We start from the raw sequence: 12,337 nt of genomic DNA, 5'->3' as shown, positions 1-12,337 counted from the left end.
TTAAGGGGTGTTTTGGGGAGTGAGGTGGTCCCCCAAACACATAGCCCTGAAAATATATCAGCAACGTGCTCTACTCAAAAATGTCATTTATTTGAACGCCATATTGCCATTGGCCTCAAAATTGGGTATGAAATTTGTTTTCTAATCTCAAATATTGTACCTTTCATTTAAACCCATTATTACAAAAGTCTGCAAATATGTCCGGTTTTGGGTATGGGCCCTAAAAACTTTCAATATCGAACTCCACTCTCTTTAAAACCTAAATTGTCATGAAGAGAAAATGCGTCCTATTTGGGAGTTGTTATGGGGGTGGGTCGTCCCCTAGATAGTATGTCCGGCGTCCCCTAGATATAGTCGGCGTTAACAAATTTTTTCACAGCTTGTGACTCTGTAATTGCATTCTTTCTTCTGTCAGTTATCAGCTGTTACTTTTAGCTTGCTTTATAAAAAAAGTGTAAAAAAAGTATATTTGATTAAAGTCCATCTTCATTTTTTTTAAATGCATTTACTTTCTTTTAAAAAATTCGCAATTACTTTTTGGGCAACCCAATATGTTAAGGCCGTCCCAAAATTGAAAATTTTTAGAAAAATTTTTTTTTTTCCTTAAATTTCTCTAATCGCACAGTACCGATATCAGATTCGTGGTCTACTACCAAATACCTTTCATTTGGGACGGCCCTGAAATTATATATCAGATTCGTGTTCCACTCTAAAATACCTCTTCCTTCCCATATTGCAATGGCCACCAAATACGCCCTTTTTAAGTGGTGTTAAGCTGAAATTTTGCATGCAGCGTTTTGTTTCGTCTTCCAGCAACTATGCCAAGTATGGTCTAAATCGGTTCATAAACGGATATATATATATAGATCTGGGGTCTTAACTTCTTGAGCCTCTAGAGTGAGCAACCATTATTCGATTAAGCTGAAATTTTGCATGCATTTTTTTGTTTGGCTTCCAGCAACTATCCCAAGTATGGTCAAAATTGCTTTATACCCTAATATATCTCTCATATAAACCGATTTGGCAGAAATTTTGCTCAATGACTATGGTTTCCAACATTATAACCAAGTATGGCCATAACCTGATAAAGCTTTAATAGCACTGCAAATTTCATCCGTTGTCCGAGAAAGGAATTTAACAAATGCGATCCATGGTATATAAGATTCGGCCCGGCCGAACTTCGCACGCTTTCACTTGTTTCATTTCATATTGAAAATATTTTCAGGTTGATACCTATATAATAAATAATAAAAAGACTCAACCTTCAAAAATACAAAAAAACCTGAATTTTTTAAATTTTAATTTTTCGGGTGCTATGGTCATTTGTCATACATAAGAAACGGTAGGTAACCATGTGTGCTCATGACTTGTAGCCCATATCTTATCTCTTGTCAGTTCAATAAATGAACTGAACAGTCATAACTTAAGCAACTACCATTTTAATCTAAGGGCCCATTGCCCAAATATCCGGTAAAAATATAAAATTTGATTAAAAAAAAAAATAGCTTATGATATTTTCCAAGTATTTATGCGATTTGGTGACAAAATTCTTACCTGTGTATATAGATTTCTTAATGATAATTTTCATTTTCATACAAATACCTTTATTTAAAAATAGTATGCATATATGTATTTCTTATCATTGACCACTCACTCACTCACTGATTAGCAAACGGTAACAATGGTTTCTTTTATGCAGTTATGTGTGTGTGTATGTTTTAAATGGTCTTGTGTTAGGGCGGTGACAGGTTGTGGTTCAGGTGGTTCAGTTGAAGTTTCTTAATTTTCCCTAGGCAGTAAAGAGAAATGAAAATGCGTGAGTGTGAGTAAAACAAGGCACTCAGGGGTCGAAATGAAGTGGAAATTTACTCAAGAATAAAACACGAGACTAGGGGTTTTGGTTCAGGCATTTCTTCTTGTAAAGAGGGAGTTAAAAATCTGTTAAAGATACAGAATGCGCTAAAGGGATCATTTTTATACACACCACCATAGGATGGCGGTATACTTATCTAGTCATTCCGTTTGTAACACCTCGAAATATTGATCTAAGACCCCAAAAAGTTTATATATACTTTATCGTCTCGACATTCTGAGTCGACCTTCTGTAAAAATCACGATGGCGATCGAACGCGTTTAAGCTAGCTGCTTGAAATTTTGTACTTGTACTTCTTATTGATGTAGGTCGTTAAGAATTGTAAATGGGCCATATCGGTTCAGATTTGGATATAGCTCCCATATAAACCGATCTCCCGATTTGATTTCTTGAGCCCCTGGAAGCCATAATTCTAGTAAAATTTGGCTAAAATTTTGCACATTGTATTCTGTCTTGACTTCCAACAACTATGCCTAGTATGGTCTAAATTGGTATATAACCTGATATAGCTACTATATAAACCGATCTCCCGATTTGACTTCTTGAGCCCCTGGAAATCGGTTCAGATTTAGATATAGCTCTCATATATATATATTGCCCGATTTTCACTCCTAGAGCCACTGCAAGCGCATTTATCGACCAAACTTGCCAACATTTTTACAGCGCGCTTCTCGGCGACTTAGCTCGACATAGCTCTCATATATATTTTCTCCTCCGATTTGAAGTAATTCGACAAGGCCCATCAAAATTGATTTAGAATTAGACATAGCTCCAACTTTGTACCTATAGGGTAGGTGTAGGGCATTATAAAGTCGGCACCGCCCGACTTTTGCCTTTCCTTATTAGTTTCTAAAAAAGGCGAAAATTTGTTATTTACGGTAGGTAAATTGATGCGGGCAAAAACTCGCACTGTTCGAAGTTTCGTATAGAATTAATCGATAACGGATGCCCTAATCCAAAAAATGCGAAACTCGATCATAATAAGTCGATTGCGGATGCGAGAATTAGGCCGCTGCTCTCAATGTCATGAAATTTGAGGCGCATGCATTTTCTAAATATCTATTATTGTCTCTCCCGCAAAGGAAACTATGGTGTAATGCACATATATAGGATTTCGGCAGTCTTAGCTTCCAATATGTGTATCTTTCTTTCTTTTATTTCTTTTCTTTTTGCTGTAAATTTGAGTTTTTTATTTTTTTGGGCAGATCTGGCTTGCTTTGAAAAATAATCATTTGATTACCGACACCTACATGATACAATTAAGAGGTAACGTTATTAGCACAAAAATCTACCCCCAAAGAAACTACCTTGAGTGGCAAATGTCGCAAATTAAATTGTCAAAGAGGCTCTAGAAATAAACTTTGTTTTACAACTTCAAATGTTTTTTTATATTTGTATTTTCACCATTATAACACGGTTTTTTTTAGAGTTACTGCAAAATCTAAACAAATATAAAAAAAATTGTATTCAGCTGTTCGCATGACCTCACCTTATAAGTGTATACTGCGACACCTATAAGCTTGGCATTTGTTAGTAAATGTTGAGAGCTCAAAAATTTCTCTGTTATTTCAATCCTCTTTGTTACATGCATAATATGTGTTGATAAAATTAGGTTGGAATGATGCATTAGCGAAGATTGGAATCTACGTATAACGTGCCCATTGCACAAAAAACCAGTCAAAACAGCATGTGCCAACTTCAGAGGTACCAAACTCTTTTCCATCGCACACAAAATATTATCAAGCGTATTTTGTGAGGTAATGCGATAATTGGGCCATATAAATATGACAGGGCACCGTAGCGCAAAGTAAGGGATGTTTGACTTCAACGAAGAATATTTGGATTCAAACCCTGGTGAGAATATCGGTGGTTATCCGCTGTTTTTGTTGTAGTCACATACATGCATGTGGGTGTAGCGATCCTTGCCATGTTAAGTTCGCCTGGGCCGTATCTTATATACCCTCCATTAATCGCAATTGTCAAGTTCTTTGCACGGTTGCTCTTATAGGCAGAAACTTAGAAAGTGATAATGGAAGGTCGCTATATGAGGAGCTATATGAGGTTTTTGACTGATTCGGACAATACATTGTACACTTGTTGAGGGTCATAGGAAACAACATCGTGCAGAATGTCAACCAAGTTGGATAAGAATTGTGCTCTCGAAAGACATAAGAAGTATAATCTGGAGATCGGTTTCCATATAGGAAACTATATCTAGACATGTACCGTTTTGGACCATGTAAAATTACAACCGACCTACATCAATAAGCTTTTATGCAAAATTTCAGCTTTACTCCTTCGAAAGTTAGCGTGCTTTCAACAGCTGCTAGACCGACTTAAAATGACGTTCTAGAATATATGTATATGCACTATAAAAAGGGTGATTTTTTTAAGAGCTATAGGAAAGTTATTCAAAAAACCACAAAAGTTAGAAAAATGCATGAAATCTTTGTTTGAATCGTTAGTACGGTTCATGCAATTTAATGTTTGAAGATTATTTCATGCGAATGTTGACCGTGACTGCGCCTCAAATGGTCCATCCGGTTAGTCCAATTTTGGCATACTCTTTCCAACATTTCGGCCGGTATCTCACGAATAAATGCTTCAATGTTGTCTTCCAATGCGTCAATTGAATAGGGCTTGCCTATTTAGACATGAGATTTAACATAGCCCCACAAAAAATTGTCTAAAGGCGTTAAATCGCACGATTTAGGCGGCCAATTGACCGGTCCCGAACGTGAATTAAAATGTTCACCGAACTCGCCTCTCAATAAGTCCATTGTTACACGTGCTGTGTGGCATATAGCACTGTCTTGTGCAAAAAAAAATTTACAAATAAAAGCGTGTTTAGTTCGGCCGGGCCGAATCTTATATACCCTTCACCATGGATCGAATCTTATATACCCTTCACCATGGATGAATCATTGCCAAATCAGCCAATAATTGAAGCTTGGAGGCTTAAGACCAGGCTTGGATCATACTTACCACGAATGTTGGAAGTCATAACAGAACACTAAGTGCAAAATCTCAGCCAAATCGGATAACAATTGGGTCCAGGGGATTATATCGGAGCTACGTATATCAGGTTATGCACCGATTTTTAACCATACTTACCACAAACATATGTTTGAAGTTACAACAATACACTTCGTTCATAATTTCAGCTAACAATTAGAATAGAATGTCGGGACAATAATCATATTATTCTGCTTTATGGGGCCTCAAATCGATATTTTGAAGTGTCATAAACAGAATGACCATGATAGTGGGTATAAAAATGTTGGTTTTGTGTTTAATAATTGTGTTGTTTTATTTACCGTCTAGCGGATTCGCTAGTTTATGGATAAATAAAACGCTCTTTGTACTTGAACGTTGGCAGCTCTGACAAACATTCGAAATAATCAACAAAACAAACAAATTAAATCATTTTAATTGTAAATAAATGTTACTCGGAGTTCATAAACACAATTTTATTAAAATTCATTGAATAAATATATTGCGTTCTTCCTCTTTTAGTTCTGTCATTCAAATTGAATGATGACACCATATATTTTAATAAACGGCGATAAGATTGCCCCCTTAAATAATCGGGAACAACAATTTTCTCCATACAAACTATAATGACACCATATATTTTAATAAACGGCAATAAGATTGGCCGCTTAGCTAATCGAGAATAGCATTTTTCTCCATACAAACTAAACGAGAAAAAAAAAATCCGCTTAATGGGTAAATAAAACACACCTCTAATATACAAATAGCGCCTAAAAGTATACTTTGAATTTTGTATGTCTAAATACCTGCCTCTCCTCCAAACCATCAAAAATCAATTGTTTTTTAAACACGTTCGCATGTATTAAATCATCACTTTTAATTATCTTTAATAAACCATTACAATAGCGGGTGTTTGTGTACATAAATATGTCTAAATATTTTATAAATTTATATATAAATTGATAGCTATTTACAAATAAACAATCAATACTTATAAAACTAGAAATATCGAAATGTTGCTGGTTTTATTTTCTTTTTTTTGCAAATATACAAAAGAAACAGAAAGTAACTATACAGAAGACAGAGAAGACGACTTTTAACTCATTTGTTTTTGTTTTAATTAAACAATAATTATAATATCACAAAAAGAGGAATTAATACATAACAATTAAATGTTGCATAAAAACTTTACAGAGAAAATTATAAATAAATATTTTTTAGGTTTAGTGTTTTTTTTTTGTTTTGTTTGGTAGGCATTTTGATTTTGAAATTGGAGTAACAAAATGTCTCACCAAATTTTGATAAAGCTGCATTTTCTTCATAATTTTACTATACACAAAATGTCTATGTATATTTTTATTTTATATTATTAACAATTTAAAATAAAAAAAAAGATTAAAAATTAATTTGTTTATATGTATTGTAATGACTAAAGCAGCTAATTGTTGCTGCTGTTGGTTCTCTAGCCAAGTGAGTGTTGGAATAAAGGCACTTAAGGGGTTTGAATGCATTTCTTTCTATTCGATGCCTTTATTTATCTTTCAATTGTAACTGCTAGGATTCGATATTTTGGCTCCATACATATTAGCCACTTTATAGATAAATTCATATTGTTCCTTGGTTAGGACAGCACTGGCTCGACCACGTCTCACATAGTAGACTATGTGCGGTATGTCTACGGTACGTTTTGGCGTTTCCAAACTCCGTATGGCAATGTCACAGGCAATAATTGTACCCGTTCGACCAGTACCTGGAGAGCAGTGGACAGTTAAGGGACTAAAAGATCAGAGAAGAAAGAAAAAATAGACAAAAACATAAAGTTATACAGACACAAAACAATCACATGGTGTTAGGGCATGCAAAATATTAGAAGCAACAAAAATGGTTTAGATTTCAGGTCGGCAATGATCCAAAGTTGAATGTAACATCTATGGACTTGTATATTGATTTAATAAATATTTAAAAATTTTGTGGAAGAGTAGTTTTTGCGCCTTTTTATTTTAAGAAGGTAGCCTTAGTACCCTTTCCGTTGCAAAATTATAGCTATACTCACTTGGAAAGGGTAGCTTTAGTTCACTTTCCCTTGCGAAAGGGCAGTTATAGGACCCCTTTAACTTAAGAAAGGGTTTTTTTCGGAAAGGGTAGCGTACGTAATCTCTGAGAAATGGTAGTTTAACTACCCTTTTCCTTTGGAAAGCGTAGCTTTAGTACCCTTTATCTTAGGAAAGGGTAGCTTTAGTACCATTTCTCATGGGGAAGTAAATTTTTAGTCCCCTTTTCTTTGGGAAAGGGTGGTTTCAGTAACCTTTTCCTTAGGAAAATATAGTTATAGTACCCTCTTTCTTGGGAAAGAGTGGTTTCAGTACCTTTTATCTTGGGTATTGAAATTATCTTCTCCCAAGGGAAAGAGTACTAAAACAACCCTCGTCTTAGGTAAAGGGCACTGAAACTACCCTTTCCCAAGAAAAAAGGTACTAAAACTATCCTTCCCAAAAAAAGGATGCTAAAACTACCCTTCCACAAGTCAAAGGGTACTAAAACTACCCTTCCCCAAGGAAATGGGTACTAAAACTACCCATCCCCAAGGAAAAGGATACTAAAACTACCCATTTCCAAGTAAAAGGTTACTAAAACTACCTTCAAGGAAAATAGTACTAAAACTAACTCTTCAAAAGATAAAAGGTACTAAAACTATCTTTCCAAAAGAGAAAAAGTACTAAAACTACCATTCCACAAGGGAAAGGGTACTAAACCTAACCTTCCACAAGGGAAAGGGTACTAAAACTTACCTTCCACAAGGGAAAGGGTACTAAAACTAAACTTCCACAAGGGAAAGGGTACTAAAACTAACCTTCCACAAGGGAAAGGGTACTAAAACTACCCTTTTCAAGGGAAATTAAGCTACTAAAACGACCCACATCCAAGAAAAATGGTACTAAAACTACCCTTTTCCAAAGCAAAAAAGCAACAAAACTACCCTTTTCCAAGGAAACGGGTACTAAAACTACCCTTCCACAAGGTTACTAAAACTACCCTTCCACAAGGTTACTAAAACTAACCTTCTACAAGGGAAAGGGTACTTAAACTAACTTTCCACAAGAGAAAGGGTACTGAAACTACCGTTCCCAAGGAAAATGGTACTAAAACTACCGTTCCCAAGGAAAATGGTACTAAAACTACCCTTTTCCAAAGCAAAAAGGCAACAAAACTACCCTTTTCAAAGGAAAATAGTACTAAGAGAACCCTTTTCCAAGGAAAATGGCACTAAAGCCACGCTTTTCCAAGGAGAAGAGTACAAAACTACCCTTCCCCAAAGCAAAGGGTGCTAAAACTATCCTTCCCCAAGGCAAAGGGTACTAAAACTACCCTTCCTCAAGGAAAGGGTTACTAAAACTACCCTCCCCCAAGAAAAAGGGTACTAAAACTATCCTTCCTCAAGGAAGAGGGTACTAAAACTACCCTTCCCCAAGGCAAAGGGTGCTGAAACTACCCTTTCCCAAGGCAAAGGGTGCTAAAACTACCCTTCTCCAAGGCAAAGGGTACTAAAACTACACCTCCTCAAGGAAAAGGTTACTAAAACTACCCTTTCTCAAAGAAAGGGGTGCTAAAACTACCCTTCCCCAAGGCAAAGGGTGCTAAAACTACCATTCCCCAAGGAAAAAAAGAGTAGACAAACTACCTCTCCCCAAGGAAAAGTATAATAAAACTACCCTTCCCCAAGGAAAAGGATACTAAAACTATCCTTCCCCAAAGAAAAGGATACTACAACTACCCTTCCTCTAGGAAAAGGGTACTAAATCTACCCTTCCGGCAGAGAAAGGGTACTAAAACAACCCCTTCGCAAGAAAAATAGTAATAAAACTACCCTTTCCCAAGAGAAATAGTACTATTCTATCCTATCATCAAGGAGAGGTTATTAAAACCACATGTTCCCAAGGGAGAGGATACTAAAACTACCCTTATCCAAGAATACAAAAAAACACCTTTTGGCAAGGAAAGGGTACTAAAAGTACAATTTACCGAGAGAAAGGGTAATAAAATTCCAAGGAAAAGAATTCTAAAACTACCCTTTTCCATTGTCCAATTTAAAGGGAGCTAATACTACCCTTTCCTATGAGAAAGGGTACGAAATCTACCCTTTCCCAAGAGAACGGTTACGAAATCGACCCTTTCGGTAGAGAAAGGGTACTAAATCTACCCTTTCGGTATAGAAAGGATAATAAATCTACCCCTTCGGTAGAGAAAGTATTAATTCTACCCTTTCTGTAGAGAAAGATACTAAAACTACCCTTCCCCAAAGAAAAGGGTACTAAAACTACCCATCCCCAAGAAAAGGGGACTAAAACTACCCTTCCCCAAGGAAAAGGTTACTAAATCTAATCTTTCCCAAGGAAAAGAGTACTTAAACTACCCTTTTGCAAGGAAACGTGTACTAAAACTAAATTTCCACAAGGGAAAGGTTACTAAAACTAACCTTCCATAAGAGAAAGGGAACCAAGGAAAAGGATACTAAAACTATCCTTCCCCAAAGAAAAGGATACTACAACTACCCTTCCCCTAGGAAAAGGGTACTAAATCTACCCTTTCGGCAGAGAAAGGGTACCAAAACAACCCCTTCGCAAAGAAAAGAGTAATAAAACTACCCTTCCCCAAGAGAAATAGTACTATCCTATCCTATCCTCAAGGAAAGGTTATTAAAACCACATGTTCCCAAGGGAGAGGATACTAAAACTACCCTTTTCTAAGAATACCAAAAAACACCTTTTGTCAAGGAAAGGGTACTAAAAGTACAATTTACCGAGAGAAAGGGTAATAAAATGACCTCTTCACAAGGAAAAGGGTACTAAAACAACCCTATTCCAAGGAAAAGAATTCTAAAACTACCCTTTTCCATTGTCCAATGAAAAGGGTGCTAATACTACTCTTTCCTATGAGAAAGGGTACGAACCTTTTAGTACCCTTTTCCAAAGAAAAAGGTGCTAAAACTACCTTTTTGCCAGAGAAAGGGTTCTAATACTACTCTTCCGCAGGGGAAGTGGGGTACTAAATCTACCTTTTCGCAAGGGAAAGGGAGTAAGTATACCCCTTCGCTAGAGAAAGGGGACTAAAACTATCCATTCGCACTACCATTTCACCCATGTGGTGACGTATTTCTACTTCTTTTCCTTTTTGGGTCACTGCGCGTTGGTTTTTTACATAATCAAGTTGCATATTATGTTACTCCCCGCCAAACCCTGTAACTTACCCTTGATTTCTAGCAGTCTTTTTAATAGGCACCATCGATATATTGCCATTTATTTCACCATTATTACCACCATTACTACTACCATCACCGCCTTCCTTTCCTGTTGCTCCACCGCCGCCATTTACCACTGCTGATGCTGTGCCTTCTTCCGCTGATTTCAGCGTTGCACTTGAACTCTTATTTTCTTTATCTTCATTAGCCTGTTCAATGGCATAACTAATGAGAGAAGAACGTGCCTCCAATAGCATGGCAATAATGGGTGCCTCCTCCAAGGGTACACCCGTTTCCGGCCATTTATACCAGTAATGAGTCAATTCTCGGGTGGCATTATTTTCGCCGGTATTTTTCAATAGAATAGTCGAAATGGCATATTTATCTTTGACTTCACGATTTTGCAAAGTCACTTGGAAATCACCAAATGTTGAATGATTGTCCAAGGTCACCGAAGGTGGCAAATACTCAGCACATTTCTCGACGCCATTCTCGATGAGATCAGTAGCTTGGATAATAACACGAGATTGTTGTTCCCAAATCATGCGCCAGAAATCCTCAACAGTTGCATCCATTGGTGCTTGGCAGGCTATGTAATAGTTTGGAGCATCTTTGGGACCCTAAAAAAAGAGAACAAAAAACAGCAAACACTAAATCAGAAGGTGATGGAAATGATGTTTGGTCCATACAACTCTAATCAAATGAGTAAGATACATTTTTTTTGGCTTTCTTTGTATGACTAATGCATTCTAAAAACCAGTTTATCTGAATAAAAATAATGAATTCTTTTTAACACTTATAAGGCAATAAACATTAAAAAATAAATTAAATGAATTTTCTTCGAAATTTGTTTTATCACAACTAGTCGAAAAAGTCTAAAATTTTTACAAAATTTTCTATAGAAATTAAATTTCGACAAAATTTCCTATAGAAATGAAATTTTGACAAAATTTCCCATAGAAATGAAATTTTGACAAAATTTTCTATAGAAATGAAATTTTGAAAACATTTCTTATAAAAATGACATTTTGAAAAATTTTCCTATAGAAATGAAATTTTGACAAAACTTTCTACAGAAAAGGAATTAAGACAACATTTTCAAAAGAAATTAAATTTAGACAACATTTTTAAAAACAAATGAAATTTTGACAACATTTTTAAAATAAATGAAATCTTGACTAAATTTGAAGTTTTGACAAAATTTCGCCTTTTGCCAGAGGGCTCATCAGATTGATATGCCACAGTGGGCTCATCAGATTGCTATGCCACAGTGGGCTCATCAGATTGCTATGCCACAGTGGGCTCATCAGATTGCTATGCCACAGAGGGCTCATCAGATTGCTATGCCACCAAAAGATTACTCGCTTCCACCTGTTCACTCATTAGTGAGCTTCTATCATTGCACTGCTCACTAATGAGTGAGTAGGTGGAAGCATGTAATCTTTTGGTGGCATGCAATCTGATGAGCCCTTTGACAAAGGGTGAAATCGCGATCATTGAGCCCGCCCCCAATACATTTAACATACCACATAGCTGAGACTCTTTGAAAGGTTTTTGTTGTTTTGCTTTCGAAATTTGAAATTTTGCTAAAGTTTTCCATAGAAATGAAATTTTGACAAAATTTTCTCTAGAAATGAAATTTTCAAAAAAATATTTTTAGAGAAATGAAGTTTTGACAAAATTTCCTTACTTATTTACTTTAATTGGCTATGACAGAATATTTTTTCCACTAGCCGAACGTAGAAAAGCGTTCCAAGCGCCTCGATCTTCTGCGCTCATTTTATGCCCACCACTATAGGATGGGGTGTACTAATCTAGTCATTCCGTTTGTAACACCTCGAAATATTGATCTAGGAACCCATAAAGTATATATATTCTTGATAGTCTCGAAATTCTGAGTCGATCTAGCCATGTCCGTCCGTCAAAATCACGGTGGCAGTCGAACGCGTTAAGCTAGCCGCTTGAAATTTTGCACTGATACTTAATATTGATGTAGGTCGTTGGAGATTGCAAATGGCCCATATCGGTTAAGATTTGGATATAGCTCTCATATAAACCGATCTCCCAATTTGACTCCTTAAGCCCCTGAAAGCCGAAATTAACATTGTTCTGTTATGACTCTCAACAACTGTACCAAGTACGATCCAAATCGGTTTATAACCTGATATAGGTCCCATTTAAACCGATCTCCCGATTTGATTTCTTGAGCCCCTGGAAGCTCCAAATCATGTAAG

The 12,337-nt window shown here is 36.2% G+C and overlaps 1 protein-coding gene across 2 annotated transcripts in view; it reads right to left on the bottom strand.

The window, feature by feature from the left end:
- Positions 1 to 6,367: 6,367 nt before the first annotated feature.
- LOC106088803 (serine-rich adhesin for platelets) overlaps positions 6,368 to 12,337 on the bottom strand; it is a 71,312-nt gene continuing 65,342 nt past the window's right edge. For both annotated transcript variants that reach the window (XM_059364066.1, XM_059364067.1), the window contains 2 exons: positions 10,113 to 10,723; positions 6,368 to 6,643 (listed from right to left, as the gene is read on the bottom strand). In XM_059364066.1, the coding sequence (XP_059220049.1) occupies positions 6,409 to 6,643; positions 10,113 to 10,723 (846 nt within the window). In that variant the 3' untranslated portion in view covers positions 6,368 to 6,408. The remainder of the gene's footprint in view (positions 6,644 to 10,112; positions 10,724 to 12,337) is intronic.

This window comes from Stomoxys calcitrans, chromosome 2 (genome assembly GCF_963082655.1).
Source record: "Stomoxys calcitrans chromosome 2, idStoCalc2.1, whole genome shotgun sequence".
Taxonomy (NCBI): domain Eukaryota; kingdom Metazoa; phylum Arthropoda; class Insecta; order Diptera; family Muscidae; genus Stomoxys; species Stomoxys calcitrans.
The sequence above is the reverse complement of the archived record's forward strand: the minus strand, read 5'-3'. Positions and strand labels throughout refer to the sequence as shown.